General features: G+C 49.0%; 3 protein-coding genes across 4 annotated transcripts; 1 reads left to right on the forward strand and 2 right to left on the reverse strand.

The window, feature by feature from the left end:
• Positions 1-465: 465 nt before the first annotated feature.
• Positions 466-4527, reverse strand: LOC116491305 (tolloid-like protein 2). Its single transcript, XM_032191168.1, is given in 6 exon segments — positions 466-1029; positions 2289-2539; positions 3315-3528; positions 3611-3738; positions 4325-4450; positions 4512-4527. Coding segments are annotated over 6 exon segments (870 nt in total). The 3' UTR covers positions 466-894.
• A 243-nt stretch (positions 4528-4770) lies between these two features.
• Positions 4771-13238, reverse strand: LOC116491306 (zona pellucida sperm-binding protein 4-like). Its single transcript, XM_032191169.1, has 9 exons — positions 13040-13238; positions 12605-12726; positions 12424-12526; positions 11942-12097; positions 11385-11572; positions 11121-11218; positions 10655-10785; positions 6713-6873; positions 4771-4848 (listed from the first exon to the last, which is right to left on the reverse strand). The coding sequence occupies exons 1-9, from the start codon at positions 13236-13238 to the stop codon at positions 4771-4773; spliced, it is 1236 nt and encodes a 411-aa protein (XP_032047060.1).
• Positions 13239-18614: 5376 nt separating this feature from the next.
• LOC116491642 (cytochrome P450 2C9-like) lies at positions 18615-24307 on the forward strand. Of its 2 annotated transcripts, XM_032191783.1 has the most exons (9): positions 18615-18794; positions 19122-19284; positions 19779-19928; positions 20406-20566; positions 20811-20987; positions 21513-21654; positions 22089-22276; positions 23467-23608; positions 24126-24307. In XM_032191783.1, the coding sequence occupies exons 1-9, from the start codon at positions 18615-18617 to the stop codon at positions 24305-24307; spliced, it is 1485 nt and encodes a 494-aa protein (XP_032047674.1). The 2 variants fall into 2 exon arrangements, with proteins under 2 accessions (XP_032047674.1, XP_032047675.1); XM_032191784.1 differs by lacking the exon at positions 20811-20987.
• The last annotated feature ends 246 nt before the right edge of the window (positions 24308-24553 follow it).

Below are 24553 nucleotides of genomic sequence, written 5' to 3' on the forward strand. Positions count from 1 at the left end.
ATATTTTCATGCATTTGCTTCCCATAGTATTCACAATACTTGGATCGCATTCTGTTCAAGGACTTCTGGAGAGGGATGGGTCAATTTATTATCCATCTGGAAAAGGCCTCATCTCCAGAAAGGTCATTTGTGCTGACAGTGGCGCTGGCCCCCCACTTCACAGTCATACACCCAAGCAGAAGGTGTCACCCCAGAGCCTGACAGTACATTGGTTATGTAAACATAGTAATCCTTGGATTATAAATACTTTATTAAAGCTAACATACCTCAGCTTTTAGCTCATAATTGCCCATGAGTGCCTTAGTGAAATAGAGACCTAAAGAGACCATCCCCGTACCGTTTCCTACCTCTCAAGCCACGATAACCAAGACAATAAATGGATGGGATAGAAGGAGCCATGGAATTTGGAGTCCTGGCCGTCTGGTCGTTCACTTATTGCACAGAGTACTTCGTAGGGGAGAGTGGGTGCTCCCCAAGGTCCTTTGAGAAAATCCTACCGGGTGGCTGTCCTCATCATCTGCTCCAGGAAATGCATTCACACAGCTCATGTACAGGATGCCTAGGAAATGTCACCTAGAGACAGGATATTCAAGAGACCGAGACTTCTCTCAGCTCAAGCTCAGTCTTCACTCAACCCCACGGGAAGCTGTGCAAAATACAATGATTATGCCCTGACAGATATGATTAGAAGACAATTTTTGGTCCTGGGTATGTTAACAAGAGAGGGTCAAGCTAATGATTTCAGAGGCAAACTTTTGTGACTGGATTTAGTTTTAGTTACAGAAAATGCTGTACACTGCTTTAGGCCAGGTGCACAGAAGCTTAAAAAAAGACAAAGATCACAGTTAAATGTCTCAATCTTCAGATGGGGAATGTCTGAAAGGAGCAGTCACATTACTTTCTCATATGCAGTGCATCCTGAAATTTGGTACTAATGTATCGGGCGTGAAAGCCTTTCTTGTTAATGGTGTCATCTGTGTGAAATCAAATCATGATGGAATCCCCTGCAGAGTAGATTTCTTCCAGAGGCTGCAGAAAAGGAAGACCAAAACAAAAAAAAAAAAAAACAAAAAAAAAAGAGAGAGAGAACATAGATTGGTCAAGTTTGCATGCTAAATAACTGCATTACGATACCAGGGTTCAAGCTCACAGTGAAGACAGACTGGCCAGAAAACACAAATACTGAGAACTCAGTACCTCCTGCCCTGCCCGCTTTCCTGAGCATATACCCTTGCTCTTTGCATGCATGCCTTTTAACATGTGACGACTGATGCCAGTCCATTCTACAATCCCAGTTCTTCCGGTTGGTTTTGGTAGGTCACATTCACAGGACTCCCTTGACATTCTTGTTCCAGCCTTCTGAGTATGCTCTAATTTGTCCTAATCTTTTCAGGAAATGACACAATGCAAAGTGGACCCTGTTGGCAGCTGAGGCCCTTCCAGGGTCGATTAGCAGCAAAATAACTTAGCCATATATCTTACAAGCAAAACTGGCTATTTCCCTCACTGTTGTGTCCTGCAATAGCCTCCCCATGCTTCTCTGCAGGACTGATGCTTTCCCCACCACTCTGTTTGACAGCATGCAGGTAGGTGATTACTGCCCCCCTGTCCTGAACTTCTACGCACCAATCTGCTATGCCTTTGCTTGTTTTCCAGACTATTTCCCCAGTTTGCACAGGCTGGTGTGACACACGGGCTGCCTGATTGTTTCTCTTTAAATTCAATAAGCACATTCTCTGTTTCATCGCTGAAGTCCTAGAGAAACCAAACATGGAACCTCTGGTTTTAAATACCACCCACTGTTGGAGCGAGTAACTCCAATTCCAGAGTCACTTCTGTTAAAGGGGGACACAGATAACAATTTAGGAGACAGGACACCATCCCAGAGTCAAACAGCTCCGCCCTTCACTCTCTCCAGAGCATGACTGCAATGTACCTTGGCTGCAGGCAGGAAGTAACTGAGGATTAAACCAGTCTCTGGAAGTAGTTTTTTACTTTCACACAATGCTTTTGGGGCCAGGCTAGGGCACAGCAATGCAGCAGTCCCATGCTGATTGCACACAGCCCTAGCTTAGCAAGGGAAAGCCAGTTGGAAGGGTTTTCAGACCAACTCCGTATAGCAGATAAAATGACTGTAATCTTTACCAAGAGGGGAAGAAGCAAAACACAGACACACAAGGCATTCTCATCACCAATTTGTGACTGCTGACCCTCTCCGAAAAAGGACACGAGTTCCCTTCTTTCCCACCTCCAGCCAGCACTGTGAATTCACCATCACTATGGCTTACCCCTGAACCACAGAAGCGTCCCAGGCGGGGTGCAGTGCTGTCATAACCATCGTAGATCTCCATGTAGTCGTACCCACAGTCAGCTTCTTCCTCGACCTCAAATGTCTGGAATATGAGCTCCACCCCATAACCATCTTCAGCTACAATCACCCAGTCACAGTTGGCTTGACCTGGATAGTTGTTGTCCCCAAACTGAGCATGGGAATACAGCTCCTTAGTTTGCACTTCAGCCTTTAAGAGCCCGCCACACACTGAAGGAAGAAAGGGCACAAAACACAGTCTCCTCAAAGGCCCTACCTCATGACAAAGACTTGCCATCCCGCTTTTGGGCCGTCTGTGGGAAAAGAAAACCTCCAGCACATGTACAACAGGGAAGGTAACTAAGCACTGCACCCGATTAAGACAAAACAGTGAAGTCTTCAGTCATCCATGAAGCCAATGACCCACATAATATAGAGGAGCCTGATCCTTTTGGTTTCCCCGCTGCCAGTGAGGAAGATGCCTCTCACATGCACTGCTGCTCAGTCTGCTTCGTTCACTTATTGGCAAAGGTTTCAGAAAAGTGAACCTTGATACAACACACCCACCTCTGGGCTGCCACAAATAGAAGATCAAGTTTGCTGTGTCTGTTCACAGCACATCTCTACTTCCACCATAACCAATCTGGTATACGCTCATTCCGTGTGTGGGCCAATATACCCTAGCGGCATCCCTTGCTAAGCTAAGCTGTATCACCTCAATTTCTGAGGATGGATGAGGAACAGATGCGGCTGCTGCTCAACCAACCATCTTCAATTTAAACAAGGGAAGATGAGTAGGAACACCTGATGTCAGTAGACCTCTCAGCTAGCATCTATGGTATGGTGCTAGCAGTGGTCTGAGAGCTGGTTAGCACAATTTACAACCAAATAAAACCCACGCTAAGCTCCTTTTGCAAAAAAGTGGGTCTGATCTTCACTGGTAAACAACACAGTGAGATCTGATGACATCTCATCACACTGGGATATTGGCAGGGAATCAGCTTACCTGTGCTGTGTTTTGCCTGGAAACCTTTTCTTTGCACAGAAGCATCAGAGTAAAACCTAAGGAACATCTTGTTGGTAGAAGCTACCACAGGGTCTAGTTTCTTGCTGCCACAGAAGCGACCGAGGATAGGTGACTTGCTGTTGGGCCCATCATACATTTCCAAGTGGTCATAGGCACATTCTTGGTGCTGTTCAATCTCAAACTCATTGAAGATCTACAGCAAGAATAAGGAAAGTGACAGAGACACAATTCTGAGCATGTTTCTCCCCTGGCACTCCCATTCACTGGTCACTCACTACTTTCACTCGGTGGCCAGATGTTGCAGAGATATTCCAGGTGCACTCTTTCCGGCTTGGGTACTTGTCAGGCCAGTTTGGACTGCTCATCATTCCCTCGGCACTGCTCAGCTTATGCTCACAACCAGCTTGAGAAGGAGAGGGAGATCGTGAGGCAGAGGCATCAAGGTAGGTCTCATACAGGAACTGCATCACTGAAATGGCCTACATGCTACTTCACGCCCAATGAGACCCTAAGCATGGCAGAACTAGGGAAGACTTCGGTCACTGGAGAAAGTCTTTCAGGATTACTGCAGAATTCTGCTGGGTTTGTCCCCAGGAAGGCCTATATGTTTGGCATCCCCTGGTGCAGCCGCGCTAGCTGGCTGAGTTAACTGGTCAGCTGGTGAAAGAAACCAGTTTATTCCCCCGGGCCCCATTAACCTCATCTGCACCCTCACTCCCAAATGTATTCTCCTGCTCCTCCTTCTCCTCTGCCCTGCTCCCGGTGACATGGTCTCCAACCCTGCCACCGTGTTGACTGGGAAAAGGATGGAGCTGAAAACAAGCCCTGTTTTTCCTTTCCCAAAGTAGTTTTTCAGCTAGCAGGGGCTTTTTCAGTGCCCCAGACTGGTACGGCACTTGGCTGCACAAACTAGCTTCCAACATAGGCCTGAAGCACTCTTTGTGTTTGTGGTAGCTCATCTTTCCTGAATGCAGAGAGCAGGGACCTACCTTCTTTACAATCGCGGCCATTTTCATGCAGCATAAAGCCATTTCTGCACTGGCATACGTAGCTTCCAAAAGTGTTGACACATTCATGCTGGCAACCACCATTGTCTTTGGAGCATTCGTCCTTGTCTGGGCAAGATCAAACCAATAAATACTGAGTTGCCAGTGAGAGGCAGACTACCACCGTCACCAGCTGTGAACCCCATATCCAGACTGGAGAATACAAACACAAACCTCCAACCCCTATTGCTGGATTAGTCCAGTCACCACCTTATTAGCCCATACAGAGTTTTCTTCAACTGTTTTTCATTCCATAAGATGTATCACAGAAGTGCATTACATAATGCAGGTTTTGAATTATTAAAGGCTCCTTATCTAAAAGAAACCTACAGCAACACCTCTTTCTTTTCAAATAGGGACCAGGAAAAGAATCACACAAATTCACTAGCCTAGGCAAAAGTCTGCTGGTCAATCTCTGTATTTTCAAGTTTGTAAAGGCTCTGATGAGCCTCCGTCTTCAGGCTGCTCTGTTCAAGAGCACAAGCAAACAGATAGAGAAGATAATCTAAGGTATGAGCTGCTATCTGAAGCTGAAAAAGAAAGCACTATTCTTAATGACACAGGAGACAGAGAGAATTTCTAGGACCAGGTTCCCCTTTGCTTCCATTGAGGAGGGACAAGAAGCACACACCTGCCAAGAAGAGGCATTGGACTCAGAATAGAGCATTTCAGAGAGAGGGGACAGGGGCTTGACTGACAGGGAAAGAAAATATCCATATACACATACACACTCCTGATTTCCCTCAATTCTCTTTTGTCAGTGTTCTTACCCCATTCCCTTCTTGCCCTAGTCTTCCAGCAAGGCTGTGTTTATTAGAATAGTAGGCTTTCCGTCCCCCAGGGCTCGGTGCTGGGGCCGGTCCTCTTTAATATCTTCATCGATGATCTGGACGAGGGCATCGAGTGCACCCTCAGTAAGTTCGCAGATGACACCAAGTTAGGTGCGTGTGTCGATCTGCTTGAGGGTAGGAAAGCTCTGCAGGAGGATCTGGATAGGCTGCACCGATGGGCTGAGGTCAACTGCATGAAGTTTAACAAGGCCAAGTGCCGGGTCCTGCACCTGGGGCGCAATAAACCCAAGCAGAGCTACAGGCTGGGAGAGGAATGGTTGGAAAGCTGCCAGGCAGAGAAGGACCTGGGAGTGATGGTGGATAGTCGGCTGAATATGAGCCAGCAGTGTGCTCAGGTGGCCAAGAAGGCCAACGGCATCCTGGCTTGTATCAGGAACAGCGTGACCAGCAGGGCTAGGGAGGTGATCGTCCCCCTGTACTCAGCTCTGGTGAGGCCGCACCTCGAGTACTGTGTTCAGTTTTGGGCCCCTCGCTACAAGAAGGACATGGAGGTGCTTGAGCGGGTGCAGAGAAGGGCAACAAAGCTGGTGAGGGGCCTGGAGAACAAGTCCTATGAGGAGCGGCTGAGGGAGCTGGGCTTGTTCAGCCTGGAGAAGAGGAGGCTCAGGGGTGACCTTATCGCTCTTTTTAGGTACCTCAAGGGAGGCTGTAGCGAGGTGGGGGTTGGCCTGTTCTCCCACGTGCCTGGTGACAGGACGAGGGGGAATGGGCTTAAGTTGAGCCAGGGGAGTTTTAGGTTAGATGTTAGGAAGAACTTCTTCACTGAAAGGGTTGTGAGGCATTGGAACAGGCTGCCCAGGGAAGTGGTGGAGTCACCATCCCTGGAAGTCTTCAAAAGACATTTAGATGTAGAGCTTAGGGATATGGTTTAGTGGAGGGCTGTTAGCGTTAGGTCAGAGGTTGGACTCGATGACCTTGAGGTCTCTTCCAACCTAGAAAATTCTGTGATTCTGTAAAATTATTATTCCCACCTTATTCAAGAGCCTAGTGGTATCGAATGAACTTCAGCAGCTTCCCAAATTAAGGAAGAGCCATTTCCAGTGGAGGAAGTGAAACCTGAATGTCTTGTTCAGAATCCATCCTGTCCTTGGCAGGGCAGAGAATAGGCTCTTTTCATGGTTATTTGCTTTACCCTTGAAGAACTACCTCTTTATTCACTTCTATTTTCTTACAAAGGCAGCCTGAGGGAAGGGAGGGATGGGACACCTATTAAGGATGGAGAACACCCACTATTTTGCAAAACTGGCTGAGGAAAGAAGTCCATTTATAACAGAACAACTTTAATTCTCCACTCCCTGGAGAAAGAAGATTCAGACTTCAAGGAGAACAATCAGCATTACTGGCTTCTTATAGCAAGGGTCAGGAAACAACCAGAAGCTCCACCAGCAAGTCAGGCTCCTCTGGCTTGTACCCGAAGGATTTACCCAGTTCCAAGTTAGCCAATAGTCACACTTCTGAGATGCAGGAGTTGGTTACGTACATCATTGCCTTCCAGATCAAACACTTCAAACTGCAGAGAGATCCGGTATTGAGCTGGAGCTACCACCTGCCAGATGCAGTTTTTGTTAGTAGGATATTCCTTGGGCCATCCAGGGCTAGTAATGGTCCCGTTGAGCTTGGTGATGAAGCCCCCACAGGCAGCTGGAGAGGCAACAAATGAACACAAGGTTTGCTTAGTTTTATTCAGACACAGAGCGGGCCATGCTGTTAGCTGGGAAACGAGTCAGACCCCGACTCGTGGCACATTTCAAATCCCAGCCTGCAGAACAGGTAGCAAATGTTAGGAGTTGCAGAGAAGGCAGAAACCTTACCTGCTACAAACCATCAGTGAAACACACACAGCCAGGCAGCAGCCCTACGAGTCACTTAAACTGTGTAATATTGAACCCTATTTTACTCTACAGCCTTGGGCTTACTATGGATCAGTTGATTTCACATGCACAATACAGTTGTAATGGTCAGCTTAGTAAATTCAACCACACGCAGTCTGACAAACCTTATTAAGTTTAACAGGAAGGATTACTTAGAGGACAATGGAATCTCCTCAGGAAGACACTCCTGTCAGCTCTTTGGTGGCTTATTTCAAGTAGACTGCATTTTCACCAGGGAAAATTGGAGGTAAAATCACAGACTTAGCTTTACTCTCTCATTTCCTTTAAAAATTCAGGACATCTCAGGTCCACCCTCTTGAGAGAGGGAATGGTTTTTACCTTAAAGAAATTGACCTCAGTTTGCTCTTTTGATGCAAAATTCTACTTTTGCATCAAAAAAACAACGCATTTTTTTCCGTGCTGTTTCTTTGGAGTAATGAGATATGGCCAGATCTTCAAAATCCACAAGGTTCAAATCTTCTGTGCTTTGTTCCTGGCATAGTTTTGCATTAGGGCAACTAACCCAAGGGGGCAGCTTCAATGCTAAAAAGTGCAGCAAGTGCTTTATGGACTTGATAGAGCAAAGAGTAATACAAAATCCAGAGTGTTGTAGAACCTAACAAAACAAAAATTGCACAAAGCATTTGGAGTTTCACCCAAACTTTCCAACTCACTTGCTTATTACTCTTAGCACCTCATGAGTTTTAGCAGAGGTAGAACAACCACCTCATCTGGGGGACAATGTGGTTGCATTTACATTCCCCTCCATCAGAGTGGGCAACACTGTCTAGGCTATCTACCCACACAAACCATCCGTGTTCTGCACGAGAGCAGGTAGCAGTGACAGAAAGGGGAGCCCCACTGTCCTTTCCACAGATCTGCACCTGCTGCTGTCTGCTCCGTAACAAAGACATGCTCTGCGCTGAGAAGGCAGGATAGCATTAGGCATCCAGCCTAAGGAAGCCAGACCAGGAGCTTTAGCTGTCAGCTTCCAATGTTCCCCCTACCCCACATGGTGGATCATGGGAGATCTGCTCTGACCAAGGACAACAGTTTTTTAGAGGGATTTAGCAGTACACAGAATCACAGAATTTCTAGGTTGGAAGAGACCTCAAGATCAACGAGTCCAACCTCTGACCTAACGCTAACAGTCCCCACTAAACCGTATCCCTAAGCTCTACATCTAAACGTCTTTTGAAGACCTCCAGGGATGGTGACTCCACCACTTCCCTGGGCAGCCTGTTCCAACGCCTCACAACCCATTTGGTAAAGAAGTTCTTCCTCACATCCAAGCTAAAACTCCCCTGGTGCAACTTTAGCCCATTCCCCCTTGTCCTGTCACCAGGCACATGGGAGAACAGACCAACACCCACCTCGCTACAGCTTCCTTTATGGTACTTATAAAGAGCTATAAGGTCACCCGTGAGCCTCCTCTTTCTCCAGGCTGAAGAAGCCCAGTTCCCTCAGCCACTCCTCATAGGACTTGTTCTCCAGGCCCCTCACCAGCTTTGTCACCCTTCTCTGGACTCTCTCGAGCACCTCCATGTCCTTCTTGTAGCGAGGGGCCCAAAACTGAACACAGTACTCGAGGTGTGGCCTCACCAGAGCCGAGTACGGGGGGATGATCACTTCCCTAGCCCTGCTGGCCACACTGCTTCTTATACAAGCCAGGATGCCATTGGCCTTCTTGGCCACCTGAGCACACTGCTGGCTCATATTCAGCTGACTATCAACCAATACTCCCAGGTCCTTCTCCACCTGGCAGCTTTCCAACCACTCATCTCCCAGTCTGTAGCTCTGCTTGGGGTTATTGCGCCCCAGGTGCAGGACCCGGCACTTGGCCTTGTTGAACTTCATGCAGTTGACCTCAGCCCATCGGTCCAGCCTATCCAGATCCTCCTGCAGAGCCTTCCTACCCTCAAGCAGATCGACACACACACCTAGCTTGGTGTCACCTGCGAACTTACTGAGGGTGCACTCGATCCCCTTGTCCAGATCAAGGATGAAGATATTAAAGAGGACCGGCCCCAGCACCAAGCCCTGGGGAACACCACTAGTGACCAGCCTCCAACTGGATTTGACTCCATTCACCATGGCTCTTTGGGCCCGGCTATCCAGCCAGTTTCTAACCCAACGAAGCGTACGCCAGTCCAAGCCAAGAGCAGCCAGTTTCTTGAGGAGAATGCTGTGGGAAACTGTGTCAAAAGCCTTGCTGAAGTCAAGGTAGACCACATCCACAGCCTTTCCCTCATCCACCAAGTGCATCACTTTGTCATAGAAGGAGATCTGGTTTGTCAAGCAGGACCTACCTTTCGTAAACCCATGCTGACTGGACCTGATCCCCTGCTTGCCCTGCAAGTGCCACGTGATGACTCTCAAGATAATCTGCTCCATGAGCTTCCCTGGCACTGAGGTCAAACTGACAGGCCTATAGTTCCCCGGGTCTGCCCTCCGGCCCTTATTGTAGATGGGCATCACATTTGCTAGCCACCAGTCAACTGGGACCTCCCCAGATAGCCAGGACTGCTGATAAATGATGGAAAGCGGCTTGGCCAGCTCCTCCACCAGTTCTCTCAGTGCCCTTCGGATGAATCCCATCCAGCTCCATCAGCTTGCGCACATCTAAGTGCCGTAGCAAGTCGCCAACCATTTCTTCATGGATAGTGAGGGCCACATTCTGCTCCCCATCCCCTTCCACCAGCTCAGGGTACTGGGTATCCAGAGAACAACCGGTATTGCCACTAAAGACTGAAGCTAAGAAGGCATTAAGCACCTCCGCCTTCTCATCTTTTGTAAGAAGGTTTCCCCCCCGCATCCAGTAAAGGATGCAGATTCTCCTTAGTCCTCCGTTTTGCATTGATGTATTTGTAAAAAGATTTTTTGTTGTCTTTAACAGCAGTAGCCACATCGAGCTCCAGATGAGCTTTGGCCTTTCTAATTTTGTCCCTGCACAGCCTCATAACATCCTTACAGTCCTCCTCAGTGGCTCGCCCTTTTTTCCCCAAAGATTATAAACCCTCTTTTTCCTCCTAAACTCAAGCTGCAACTCTCTGTTGAGCCAGGCCAGTCTTCTTCCACACCAGCTCATCTTTGGGCACATGGGGACAGACCGCTCCTGCACCATTAAGATTTCCTTCTTGAAGAGCTCCCAGCCTTCCTGGGCTCCTCTGCCCTTCAGAACCACCTCCCAAGGGACTCTGAGCTGCTCAGGACACTGGTTGCCAAAGTCAGCCCTCCAGAAGTCCAATAGTGTGGTTTTACTGGTCCCCTTCCTGGCCTCACCAAGAAGGGAGAACTCCACCATTTCGTGGTCACTCTGCCCAAGACAGCTTCCGACCCACCCATCTACCACCAGTCCTTCTCTGTTTGTGAAGAGAAGGTCTAGTGGGAAAACAGGGAGAGCGATGTCAGCCCCCCAGGCAGGCCTCGAACCTGTGACCCTGAAGGCTCCTGCCCAGGTAGGACAGGGTTATGTGAGCACCTCTTGCCACTGGGCTAACGCCGCCTCCGCCCACCCCAAGAAGCTAGAGCAAGTAGCATGGACCTCATACCTGAAGCAACACGCAGCTCCAAGGACAGAGGACCCGGCTGGGACACGGCAGGGAGTGGTGGCAGTGTGAAGACCTGAACACTCAGGGGGATGAAGCTCCCAGTGATCAAGTAACTACAGCGGACATGTAGCCTGGTAGAACAGGAACACCCCAAGTCAAGCAAGTTCACTCTGATGCTGAGTATCTACCTTTCTCCAAGGCTGAAACCTAATGATCTCCTTAAGTTAGTTATAGTCCCAGTCTTCCCTCCAACACTTCCTTTTACCTACTAGAAGTTCCCTGGAGTTCAGATTGCAATCTGTAGCATCACTGATCAGCAACAGCTTTACTCCTCTGATTAGAGAATCAGGGACACGCCAGTCCCTACCCTACACCAGTGTCCCTGTTGTGAGCTCAGAACTTGCAACAAGCAAGAACGCCTCCAGGAAGGCTGCACATAGCAGCAGTCCCAGCTCCAGAGTATTACCTGAAAGTGCTGTCCCTAGTGACAGAGCCAAGGCTCCCAGTCTTCACATCCCTGGATGCCACCAACTCATTCTCATACACAGCGTGGTCTCCAGTGACCTGCAACAACAGACCAGGCACTGTGGCTGCAGTAAAGCCAGGCTGCAGAACAGTGTTTGGCCTCCAGAAGCCTGTAGGGTGCCCACTAAATAGCCAAAGCCACATCAGGCTTCTCCAGGTCTATGTGGAGCTCGCAGTCCTGCCTGGTGACAGCTGCAGCTCTTACCTGAAAAGTAGTGCCACAGGCAGAAAGTGGGAACTGGTACACAACAAAGGCACTGTTCTTCACTACAGGGGTGCAGCCAGCACTTGGCCCACTGGCCAGACGCACAGAGTCCAGGATAACAGGTGGCAGGGTCACATCCCGAGAGACAGCAATGGAGAACCGGCCATCTGGTGTGCAGTGAGCTGTCACTGGAGGAAAACAGTCAGCTTTGAGTTCAGGGACAAACAGCCCTACGCATCACAGCAGAGACAAGAGCAGCAAGTCCTGCAGGTCCTCCTGCCTCTAAGCCCCAGAGCACACACTGAGCACAACAACGTGCAACTGCAGCCAGCTCTATAGACTTGTGCCCCACAGTAACACTGATCCTGGCCCTAAAGCCAGCTCCGTTGCAATAATCAAAGTGACTGGACACTTCCATGAGGCAGTATCCTTGACAGCCAAAACCACAACCCTAAGCCACTTGTGGGCCTGCTATGCACCAACCCTGCTCTGCCAAGGAAAGGAAGCTTCCCAGCCAGCAGCTCCTCCAGGAGGGGAGAACAGGGGCCTACACTTACCTGTGTTGCCATAGTAGCAAGTCTTCACCCTGTCCCTGGGGTTGTAACAACAGCCCCGTGCTTCACAGTCTCCCTGGCTGACAGGGGAGGAGGCACAGGGCAGCCGGTCCTGGCTGCGGACAGCAGAGCAGACGCTGCTGCTTGGGGCATCCAGGGCTGCAAGAGGTAGCATAAGTTTTCAGAAAGCACAGGAACAGTAGGGGTATGTGTGTGTGTGTGACAAAAACAGAGAGGACAGTGGTGTAAGTTGTCCTGATGACTCTGCATATAAATCAAGGGAAGTTTCATGGACTCAGGTGAGAGTCAAACACACGGCCCAGAGCTGGCTGAGGCACAAGTGCCCAGCAAGCTGGGCTCCTGCATCCACATCCTTCCCCAGGGAGTCTCCTGGGCAGCCATGAGCTCCCCTTCCCAATCCCAGGCTGACTTGGAGCAGCCACTAGGCACAGGCAGGGTTTCCTAAGGAGCTGTCAGAGTCTTACCAGGAAGGTCCACAGGGCACCTGAGCAGCTTCTCTTCCTGAAGAACCCTCTGCCCAGTTGCATCTGTGCCTTCAAGCCCCACAATCATGAGGTAGTTGCCATCCTGGGGGAGAACCACACCAGTCAGGGCAGCCAGAGCAGCAGTAAGCACAGCCCCAGCAGGGTCCCTGGGGTCACTCACCCATTCAAAGACATAGCAGCTGGTGTAGGAGACTGACACTTTCCTGGAGCCGTCTGGAGCCCCCGAAACCCAGAGCCCACAGCCAGAGTCATTGTGCAGGGCATGTGCCTTCCCCTCAGTGTCTAGAGGAAAAGCAGACAGCAGCAGGGGCTTCAGCATGCCACACCAAAAACAGGGACCTGCAACAACCCCAACTTCCTGTAGGAAACAGGGTCCCAACCAGCAGAGGGACACAAGGGAACCCAGCAGCCAGGGCCACCTAAACCTTGCCCATGAGGGCTGGGTCTTATAATCAGCTCCCAAGTCGCACACAAAGCACTGAAGCTGTTAGCACTTCACATCAGAGCCAGCCCTTTTCTTCTCATTCCAGCCATACCTCTGCACTGTGTAAAGACAGCAGCAGCCAAAAGGCCCCTTGACATCGCCCTCACTTACCCCAAGCGGTCAGCACAAAGGAAACATTCCCTTCCCAGCCCACGGGTAAGGTGAACTGCAAGCTATCTGGACCACAAGCCAGCAGGCCAGGTTCATCAAGAAAGCTACCCTGAGCCCCCACAACCAAAGCAAAGGGACCAAGCAACCCCCAGAAGAACAGAGCTCCACACACAGGCCTAGCCTGCCCTACAACACCCATCCTGCTCTCCTGCTGAGGACCATGAAGCACCTGCTCCTACTCTGGCCTTTTAAGTTGTGGAGCAAGCTGGGACCATGTACTGGGTCTGGCTGGAATGTTAACTTTCCCGGCAGCAGCCCATTCAGTGCCGTACTCTGTACTTGTAGCTGGAACAGCAGTGTTATCACACCAGTGTTGTGTCTACTGCTGAGCAGCAGTGGCACAGCATTGGGCCTTTCTCTAACCCTCCTAGGGGGTGGGCAAAAAAGTGAGGAGAGAAACATCACTAGGGCAGCTGACCTAAACCAATCAAAGGGATATTCCATACCATGTGGTGTCACACTCAGCAATAAAAGGTGGAAACAGGAAGAAGAGGGGAGGGGTGGGCTCTCGTTGAGAAGATGTCGGTCCTCCTCTCGAACACCGGCTGCGTGTGTTGAGGCCTTGCTTCAAGGACGTGGTCAATCATCGCTCATTTGTGGGAAGTAGAGAGTAATTTCTTTCCTCTGCACTTCCATATAGCTTTCATTTATTTTGTTTGTTTGTTTTCCTCCCTTTTTCCCCTTTCCCTTTTATTTCCCCTTAGTTAAATTGTTTAGTTCATGGTAGTCTTTATTTAATTATTATAATTATTTCCCTTTAATTAAATTATCCTTATCTCAACCCGTGAGTTGTTCTTTGCTTTACTTCTCCCCCTCCTTATCTAAAGGAGGGGGAGTGAGAGAGCGGTTGTGAGGTTTAGCTGCCCAGCATGGTAAAACCACCACAGACCACCAATTCCTGGCGTGTCCAGGTGGACCCAGCCCAGCAGTTTAACACCTTCTATTGCTCTCACCTGGCTCTGAATTGGTCACAGGCTGTTTGCATCCCTTCCAGCAAACCAACAGGTAGGAGCTGAGCTTATGTCAAGAGATGTGTTTGTGTTCATATCACACAGCTGAGAGTGGCTCATCCATGCAATTTACTCTGGAGCCTCGGAAGAGCCTTCAAACTCCTTTTCTGACCCTGAGTTCTTCCCATCACCAGAAGAATCCAGGAGATGTACCTTCTTTTCCCCATGGACCCTACTGCTGCTTTGATTATTTATTACACCACACAAGTGCAAAAAGCCAAGTGTCGATGCTCTTTTTCTCTTTTAAAGGTGCCACTGCTTCAAATGCTAGACACAGGGTGCTGACATGTAAGCACAGAACAATGCTCCACATGAAACCTCTGGAAAACTAGGAAGCTCAGGGAGCTTTGCACAAGCAAAAAGAGGCGATGCCCTTGAATACTCCCAACTCCGGACTTCAGCCTTGTTTGCAGTGCAGCTTGTGTGGGGATAGCTGCAGGACTGTTCCAGGGCAGGCTGTTGGGTGACAGGCCCATACACACTGTGGGACATTGATCCTCAGAAGCTGACTGGTTTCCTTTGGGAAGCCTAAAATGGCCCAGAAACACAGATAAGGGTGAACCTCCGTGATCCCAGGGAACATTTTGCCTGCCAGTACCCACTGCCTGCCCATAACTGCAATGCATCTCACACCCTTGCACATACAGTCTTTCCCTTGCAACATGTCAGCCCTTCTGCTCTCGGACTAAATACTGCTCCACAAAGCACAAGACCTTCTCAGCAGTTTTGCACAGCTGGGATTGAGGGAATGGATCCTGACAGGCTGCCTGCTTTTGAGCAGTGCTCATGAACTGCGTGTGCTCTCCCCAGCACTTCCTGGGCACTGGGCAGCCATGGTGGAGAGGCACTAGGGAAAACATTTGGACTTTGGCAAGGAGGGAAACTTCAACCTCAGCTAGCACCCTTTTCCACAAAAGGCTGGTCCAGATAATCTTTCAAAGTCCCTTCTAATGTGTTCTGCTGTGGACTCGATGATCTTGAGGTCTCTTCCAACCTAGAAATTCTGTGATTCTGTGATAAGCCTGTGATCTCTGTAGAAACTGATGTCATACGGAGAGGTGTGCCAAGAAACTTTGCCCAAGTCTCACAGCCACTGTGAACACCTGAATGGTGTACTTGACTGGATTACTTGCTGATAATTAGGATAATGAAAACAAATAAATAAAGTACTTTGGAGTTAAAGAGACAGTTTTCATTAAATTTTAACTCGCCAATAGTTTGTTTACGCTGATAGGAAAAATATTTACAGGTACTTGAAGAAAACTCTATTTGAAAAAACACCTGGAGTGCTGTAGACTCACCACAGCAATACCTGTGCTGAGAACAGTTTCAGTTAAGTTCCCTTCCCCAGTTTTGGCTCCCCAAAAGCGAGCCTTTGGACCTTTGGGACTCTAGTGCCAGTTGATGGAGGGGTGTACAGCACTGCCACATCCCCTCAGCTTGAGATGCCAAACCCCAGATATGATCTCCTCACCTCCACACTAAATAAAAGACTGTCCACCCAACCTCTTGGAAGATGAGAGCCAAGGCTACAGCCTGCAGCATTGTGCAGAACAGCTGTGCACAGAGGTGTACCACAGTGGACACACTGTCCCCAGAAGCCAAAAGGCATCTGCAGACAGCAGGGATATCCACACGAAGCATCCTGTGGAAGAGGAGTGCTGGCTGCATAGTGGGCAGGGGTGGCACTGGCAGTGTCACCTTCTGAACCAAGGTCCAAGAAGAAAAGGAGCAGACAGCAAGCCTGCAAGAGATTCTGCACAGTTATGCTATTTTCCTCAAGCTTAAGATTTATTTTAGAAAGAAGAGGCAAAGCTATGACACTGTTAGCCCTTTATTTGAAAATCCCAAATGCCTGCCTCCAAAGGATTTAAGACAAAGTTCCTGGAGAAGATGGAGGGAGGGGCTTTGAGCTTGGCTTCCCTGCACTTTCACGTGGATGGAGAGGAACAACCAGCCCTGCATACTCATGGCTTCTGCAAGTAGAAGCAAGCACCCAGAAAATAGTGTCACTTGGATGACATGAAAATGCCCATGGCTTCCCTCGGGGAAAGGTCGGCGTGACTAATTTTCTGAGTTTTCCTGCCTTGTAAATCATCAGTGTGTCTGCCGGGGGTGGGGATATTTGGAATACACTGATTTCATCTTGATTAAAAAATAAAAATAAAAGAGAGAGAGAGAGAGAGAGAGAAACCTTGAAAATATTTCTGCTGGGGAATATTTTGCCTAAAATATACAAACTGTGAGGCAGAACTGAGAAATGAACCCTTCCTCCCAGGAACAGAAGAACTTTACAGAAAAGGTGACGGAGTCATGAACTAGCAGCAGAGAGGCCACATGCAGCAGGGCGAACTCCCGTGAACTCCACTGTCACTGGCTAGATGTCCTTAGACACACATAAACTTCCATGAACTGCCCTGGCAAGGCCTAAGCTGATACAGCAGATGAGATCAGAAGATCACAAACTAGCTTGAACTTATTGGCAATAATCAGATACCAGTCTATAAGAAGTGAAATGAGTTTAAAAAAGAAAAACAAGTAAAGATAAAAATATAAAAATATTTGAGAAAGATAAGCAAATTATTGCACCTATGTTAGAGAGCAAGGATGACTTCAAAACTCATAGGTAAGCTATTGAAATTTTTGCAGGGGGTGGAGACCTTCACTAGCATCTCTGAGTGAAGGCAAAACTCACATGAATGTGCTGCTGCACCGCAAACCCAGCACACTCCGACCAAGCATCCAGTTCACCCAGGCCCTCAGCTAATTCCCACCAAGTCACCCATCCCCTAACCTCGTTGGATGAGATCTGTCAGCTTGCAAGAGTCACAGATTTTCTGGGCAGCCTGTTCCACTATACAACCACCTTCATCATGAGGAATTTCTTCCTTAGATCTACTCTAAATCTTTTAATTTAAAACCATTACCTCTTGTACTACTGCTGCACACCCTGGTAAAGAGTTTCTCTTCATCTCGTTTGTGAACCTCCTTTAAGTACTGGAAGGTCACTATACGGTGTCCCTGGAACCTTCTCTACTTTAGGTTAAATGACCCCAAATCTTCCTAGGAGAGGTGCTCCAGCCCTCTGATCATCCCCGTGGCTCTCCTCTGGTCCTACTCCAACAGGTCCATGTCTCCCTTGCGCTGGAGCCCCCAGGGCTGGACGCAGTACTCCACTGGGGGAGTCATGAGTGCAGAATAGAGAGGGAGAATTGCCTCCCTTGACCTATTGGCCACATTTCCTGAGACAGCCCAGGAGATGACTGGATTTCTGTGCTGCAAGTGCACACTGCCAGCTCACATCGAGATTTTCATACACCAGTACCTGCAAGTCATTCTCCAAAGGGCTGTTCTCATCCTGTTCACCACTCTGGTGTTTGTAATTGCCCCAGCCCAGGCGCAGGACCTTGCACTTGGCCTTGTTGAACTTCCCGAGATTTACATGGGCCCACCTCTCAATGTCAGTGTCCCTCTGGATGGCATCCCTTCCCTCTAGAGTTTCCACTGCACCACTCAGCTGGCATCAGCCACAGACTTGCTGAGGGTGCACCCATCAAACATTAACAAAAGAAGAACTTGTTTTGATGATGCCATGTTCCAGAAGTAGGTTGGGTGGGCATTTTTGTCTTTGCAACTGCAAACTATTTCTCAGTTTGCACTAACCTTTACTCAATCTCTCACAAGTTCAGCTCTTTCTCAGCCTGGGAACCCATTCCCTAGAAGCCCTCTCAAGTTCTTGATTACTCTCTTCTCTACCTCCTCATCTCCCTCTTTCTCTCCTTTACAAAAGCTTGAAGAGGTCAGAGTCTCAAGGTTCCTTTTCATACGTCTCTCTTCTAGTAGGCCCATTGTGTCTATCACCATGCCCGGAGACCTTTCTGCCTGTGCTAGGTGAATATTTTATACCTTCCTCTCTTGTGAGGCCATACCATCCCCTAGGGAGAGAAACTGAGGCACTTGCTTTGCTCACAAGACAACACATCCGTGTGTTCAGCACACTGCCTGCAGTGTGACCTCCCCTGCTAGCACCAGGAAGCCTTCAGGAACAAGCAGGGATGGCTGTCCCCACTGAGAACTAACGCAAACAATGCTGCAGAATGGGAAACCCACACGGCACCGAGGTACGCGGAAGGTGCTCTCATAACAGCAAATTTCTGGAGCACCTCAAGTGGAATGCCCAGCTCATACTATTATCTCTGTAACAATGAAGTTTAAGTGAAACAAATCAAGTCTTACAAGCACATTTTTAACTTAATCTCTGTTGGCCTCTACAGTTGCTTGAGACAAGGTGTGTTGTTAATGACCAATTAACTTTGGAGAAGTTCAGTCCTGGTTTCGCAACACGGCAGTCTCAAATGATTGACTAGTAACATTGGATAACTCAGCCACGTGATCAAAAACGTGATGTTGACCTAACAGAGCAGAGCACTTCAGTATATAAGCTCAGGCTTGAGCAGCCCGACTTGATTCCTCCTGAGCCTCTCAAGCTCTCCTCCACTTGGAAAATGGAGCTGCTGGGGGCAGCAACTGTTGTTCTCCTGGTTTGTGTTGTTTGCCTGCTCAACTTCGCAAGATGGAAAATCAGGTCTGGAAAGGGGAAGATGCCTCCAGGACCAGCTCCTCTTCCCATCCTAGGGAATCTGCTGCAGGTGAAACCAAAGGACTTAGCCAAAACCCTTGAGAAGGTAAGGACTCTCTTTTTCCCCTCGGTTTCTTCTCGGGGTGAGAAGTGTGTGTGCTCTGTGCATGGGGACAACATGTGGCTATAGCCTGATGACTGCCAACCCCGGAGGAGCAGAAAAGCCATGGGGATCTCAGCTGTCGTCGTCCCCTCTCCCCCACGCTCTCACCCTTGCTTAGGATCTGATGGCTGACTGACATTTGCCATGAGAGGACCAGATCTTAACCCTGTTGGTCTGTGAGGCTGCACTGCCCGCAGAACAATGCAGCAGTGTGGTCACTTTTCAACTCCTCCTCTCTACATGGCCGTGTTCTCTCTTGCATTTTGACAGCTCAGCGAAGAGTATGGGCCAGTTTTCACAGTGCACCTGGGCTCTGATCCAGTGGTGGTGCTGTGTGGACATGACGTGGTAAAAGAAGCCTTGATTGATCGTGGGGATGAGTTTGCTGCCAGAGGAAGGATGCCACTGGGAGACCGGGCTAACGAAGGATTAGGTATGTTCACTGACTGAGCTCCTCCTGATGCTAAGGGAAGGGCTGAGGACAAGTGTGGCAGGGTGTGCATGGGGCATGCCATGCACAAGGACATGAGTGACATGGGGGGGGTCCCACCTGGAGAACGGCAGGCAGGGCAGCCTGCAACTGCTGGCTTCCACCACCCAAAGAGGATTTCTAAGAAATGGGGCTCGATTTATCTCACTGATGCACAGTGGAAAGGCAAGCAGCAGCAGCCTCAGGCTGCAGCACAGGAAGTTCTGTGTGGATGTGAGGGATGAATTGTTCACAAGGAGGTTGGGGATGTGCTGGAGAAGGCCAAAAGCAGACAGCTGGACTACTGGACCTCCAGAGGTTGTCTCCAGACCACAGTACTCTGAGATGCTATGTCATTGCTATTTACAGGGTTAGCATTCACTGTCATCATGAGTCTCCATTTATCTTACATCCAGCGCACCAAAGTCAGGTCTTCGCTCTTTCTCCTTCCTCTGCAGGCATTATTTTCAGCAACAACGAGGGGTGGCTACATGTCCGTCGGTTTACTCTCACCACGCTGCGCAACTTTGGGATGGGGAAAAGGAGCATTGAAGAGAGGATCCAAGAGGAAGCCGAGCACTTGCTTGAAGAGCTCAGAAAAACAAAGAGTATAGTCTATTTTTAATATAGTTTATTTAAAAAAAAAAAGAAAAAAAAGAAAGAAAAAAAAAAAAAGATTGCATTTAGGGAGCCCATGTTCTTAAGCATAAGTTGTGGAGTCTCCATCCTTAGAGGTATTCAGAAGATGTCTGGACATGGTCCTGGGCAAGTGGTTCTAGAAGGGGCTGGACAAGATGATTTCCAGACGTCTGTCAACCATTTTGTGATTCTGTGAATTGATGTTCCCATGCATTTGGTCTTTGCAACAGCTGCCCCTCGTTACAAAGCAGTTAATAATTCCATGATTATGTGCTGTACTTTTTGAAGAACCCTTCTGTGTCAATAAGGCACTGTGAGTTTCCACTAACCTGTGAGTTTCCACTAACCACCAGAGGTCAGGTTACCCACAGTAGCTGTAGGTTTTTAGGTTTTGCCTTTTTTTGTGATTTCTTTTTTAATGGCTTATAACTTTTCTGAACTCACAGAAATGCCCTTCGACCCAACATTTATGCTGAGCTGCACCGTCTCCAATGTCATATGCTCCGTTATCTTTGGGAAACGATATGACTATAAAGACAAGAAGTTCCTGTCTCTGATGAACAACATGAACAACATCTTTGAGATGCTCAGCTCCCGCTGGGGACAGGTACCTTCAGCAACTATTTCACAGTGGTGACATTCTCCCAGGGGAGCAGGAGGCTTCCCTCCCAATGAAGTCTCACTTCAACCTTCAAACCAGGACCCATCAATGTTCTGCTGCTCAAGAGCAAGAAACACCCTTGCAAATGCAGCTGGTTTTGCCAACTAAGTGCAGCTTCTCCCTAGTCCTAACCACTCTTTTTCTCCACCTCTGGGATTCCTACTAAGACCTCCTCTTTCTTTCCTTCCAGCTATACCAGATGTTCCCAGAGATCCTGGATTACTTCCCTGGCCCACACAACAGAATATTCAAAGAAGTTGATGCTGTAAAAGCCTTTGTAGCAGAGGAAGTGAAGACACACCAAGCCTACCTGGATCCCAGCTCTCCTCAGGATTTCATTGACTGCTTTCTCAGCAAAATGCAGGAAGTAAGGAGAGAGCACACAGCCCCAGCTCATCCCCAAACACCCTTTCCTTTCCTAACTAATACAAATATTGGGATATCCCCTTGTGAGGGCTGAACACAAGCAACTGTCTGTGCAAGTGGAAAGGCACTGACAACACCCCTGATGTTGCCTGTGCTGCAGCTTACAGCTGGTGGTCTGCACCCTCCATGTTCATTACCCACAGCTGCTTGGACACCAAGACCTACAACTGCTTGCACCAAAACACAGGGGCGTTTGCAGGCTGGTCTTGCAGCTCTTGCACTGGAAAGCAGTTGGCACAGCAAGGGCAAGCAGACGGCTATATACCTAACATACAGTGTGCAGTTTCAAAGAAGGCTGCTCTGGGGTCTTGCTTACTGCACAGAGATAGCATTGAAATGTCCTACATGGCTGCCGCACCTTATCAGAGAAATGCAACAGCTCTGGGTGGAAAGCAGGGCCCACGGTGACACAAGAAAGGGCCCTTTTCTCAGTTCAACTAGAGAAATAACCCAGCCTTTTCTCTAGGAAAAAGACAATCCCAATTCCAGCTTCCACTTGAAGAACCTGATAACCACAGCCTTTGACTTGTTCACTGGTGGAACTGAGACGACTAGCACCACCTTAAGATATGGGTTTCTGCTTCTTCTCAAATACCCACAGATACAAGGTACCAGTCTATGATCTCTTCTCCTCTAGCCATTCCCTTGGGCTGGACACAGATCTAATGCTACTGCCTTTTCAACTTCTCTTCTCTCATATTCTACCTAAATGGGCAAAGTCCTTGTATGCTCATACCCCTCAAGGGCCATTACACATCCCTCAGCTTCACTGGCCATCAACAGCAAATGCACCCCCTCATCAGCGAGGGATTTGGCTGTGTCCACATCTTTCTCTCTTGCTACTCCTATTTAGCCAAGTTTGTTATAAGGGCATTGTTTGCACAGGCTGCAGTGGAGTTGCTTTCCAGACTACACCAAAATCAATATAAATGCTCCCATCATTTGCTAGCAAATCCATGAGGTTTGTGGACAGCTTAGGACAAGCTGTTTGGGTGGGTTTGGCTTTATTCACCCATCTTATGGTTTGTGCTTCTCTTGACAGAGAAAGTTCAAGAAGAGATTGACCGGGTCGTAGGACGATCACGAAGACCTTGTGTGGCTGACCGGACCCAGATGCCCTACACAGATGCAGTGGCTCATGAAATCCAGCGCTTTATCACCCTCATCCCCTTGAGCATCCCTCATGCTGTGACCAAAGACATCTACTTCAGAGAGCATTTCATTCCCAAGGTTAGTGGGCAAGCTCCCTCAAGTCCAGCAACAAGGTGGCAGCATGCTTGCTCTCAGGCTGTCGGTTACACGCCTGAAGCTAGAAATGCTGTGACCTGACCATGTCATCACCTGGGCCTTCATAGAGTTTTCCTCAGATCCCCAGGCTGCTGTAGCATACCTGCAATTCCTTGTTGCTGTCCCCTGGGCTGAGACTGGAACACTAGGTCTGCCCAACACCTCTGCTCACTTGCTCTGTGGGTTGACCTATCAGTAGAAACATGCTGAGCTCACAAATAGAACAGAGCAGTGTCTCCTCACAAAGGCAGCAAAGCTGGGGAACTGCTCACTGCCATCTGGGGGAGCCTGGCATCTCCTTGGAGGCAGAGTCAGTCTGTGATTATTGAGAGTAGAGACCCCAAGGCAAAATGTGATGGAAACTATTTACATTCAGATGAATGAACAGAACCTGTTTGCCCTGTTCTTACACACTTACTGAGGCAATCCTTGTTGGCCACTCCCAGAGGCAGCCTGATAGGCTAGGGCAGCCCATGGCCTGGTTTGGCCTGGACCACTGCAGTGATGCTCATGTTACTTCCCATCTTCTGAGGGACCACAAACACTGGGGGAACAGCAACATGGGGCCTGTTGGCGTCACGATTTTCATCTGTCACTGTAAAATCAAGACAGCACCCAGGGAACTAGCAGAGTCCAGCTTCTAGCAGAGTGCTCTTTTGTCATCACTTCTGGATCATTTATCCTGTTCCCCAGTCAGGGGCTGCTCAGAAAGTAAGAAGAAAGAGGATGGAGGCAGGAAAAAAATTGTCAGAAGAGAAGAGAGCTACAGTCTTGTATGCTTTTGCTTTTCAGGGCTCACAGAAAAGAAGGAACATTGTACATCTACAAGTTCATTATAGTGAAACACCAAGAAAGAAGAATTAGGTGGGGTGTCCCCAAACAACCAGAGAAAGGAGAGGATAAATGGGCTGAAACAGAAAGGGAACACAGGAGGGGCAGCCAGAACAACTGTCTATGCTGTAACATCTAGCAGGGCCTCCCTAAATGTGCCTCTCCAAAGGGAGAGTCCCCAAAGGGCCGCTGAAGGCTCTGAGAGGATTGCACTAATTACCTCAGCCTTAACTTGACAGGCAGTGGGGTTAAGTGACCTTAGTCACCTCCCCTTCACTTCTGCTCTTCTTGTCTTACTGCAGGGCACCACAATCTTCCCCGTCCTCAGTTCTGTGCTGTATAACAGCAAGGAGTTCCCAAACCCACATGAGTTTAATCCTGGACATTTCTTGAACGAGAACGGCACCTTTAGGAAGAGTGAACTCTTCATGCCCTTCTCAGCAGGTAACACACAGGCTTCCTCTCCCAGGAGCTGCTGTCCTCCCCTGGGGGAACCACCCTGCTTTTTCCCATAGCACCTGCTCCCCGTGTGGTCCTGCCACTACTTCCCTGGGGCTCGCTGCTCTCTGTGTACCTACTCTCTGCTGTTCCTTCCCACCCACATCAGCCCTCTCTTTTGGGGGCTTTTTAGAACTCCTACTGGGAGGTGCCACTCTTTCTGGGCACCTTTAAGTAGGCTACTCGCAACCACTCACCTACCAACAGCCCCAGCCCTCCTCTTTCTCACCCACGCTGTGTCACCTCACTCTCTCGACCTCTCCACGTGATGCCTCCTCCCTCCACTCTCCAGGCTTCTCCTGTTCTTCGTTCACACACCCAGTCAGTCACCTCCCTGCTGCTATTTACTAGCTTTATTTACTAGCTGCACCTAGTAAACAAGCTGCATAGCACGTAGGCCTAGCACAAACTCCAACCCACACAGCAGCACCTGCTCAGCGCTATTTGTTGTCTTTACTTCCAGGGAAGCGAATATGCCCTGGAGAGGGCCTGGCACGCATGGAGATATTCTTGTTCCTGACCACCATCTTGCAGAACTTCACCTTGAAGGCTGTCCTCAAGCCTGAGGAGCTCAGCATAACCCCTACGCTGAGTGGATTAGGAAATGTTCCTCCCTTTTACCAGCTCTGTGCTCTTCCCCGCTGAAGGGCACGAAACCTCTGTGCAGTGTTCCCTAGCCCATCTAGTCTTCTATATCTCTACGCCTCTACTAAATCCAATGACAGGAGTATTGGCTCACCTACACAACACCTCCAGGAAGATAGCTCCCAGAGTCCCAGGCTCTTCAAACCACTGACACTGTGTGTGCTCACTGAGTGCAGAAGTCCCACTGAACAGCCAAATTGCTTACAAACAGGGCTCCTGCGGCTGCCCACGACCTGCAGCACGTGT

The sequence above is a fragment of the Aythya fuligula genome, chromosome 7 (genome assembly GCF_009819795.1).
Source record: "Aythya fuligula isolate bAytFul2 chromosome 7, bAytFul2.pri, whole genome shotgun sequence".
Classification (NCBI taxonomy): domain Eukaryota; kingdom Metazoa; phylum Chordata; class Aves; order Anseriformes; family Anatidae; genus Aythya; species Aythya fuligula.

What these genes read in the sequence shown, in the direction of transcription:
- LOC116491306 (XM_032191169.1), bottom strand. Translation starts at nt 13,238, where the DNA reads ATGGGTGTTGTAGGGCAGGCTAGGCCTGTGTGTGGAGCTCTGTTCTTC. An exon ending in CTTTGTGCTGACCGCTTGGG is followed by an intron (nt 12,727 to 13,039) that starts GTAAGTGAGGGC and finishes CTTTTCCTCTAG; the next exon opens with ACACTGAGGGGAAGGCACAT. An exon ending in TTGCTACTATGGCAACACAG is followed by an intron (nt 11,573 to 11,941) that starts GTAAGTGTAGGC and finishes GTTTTCCTCCAG; the next exon opens with TGACAGCTCACTGCACACCA.
- LOC116491642 (XM_032191783.1), top strand. Translation starts at nt 18,615, where the DNA reads ATGGAGCTGCTGGGGGCAGCAACTGTTGTTCTCCTGGTTTGTGTTGTT. An exon ending in TTCTCAGCAAAATGCAGGAA is followed by an intron (nt 20,988 to 21,512) that starts GTAAGGAGAGAG and finishes CCTTTTCTCTAG; the next exon opens with GAAAAAGACAATCCCAATTC. An exon ending in GAGAGCATTTCATTCCCAAG is followed by an intron (nt 22,277 to 23,466) that starts GTTAGTGGGCAA and finishes GTCTTACTGCAG; the next exon opens with GGCACCACAATCTTCCCCGT.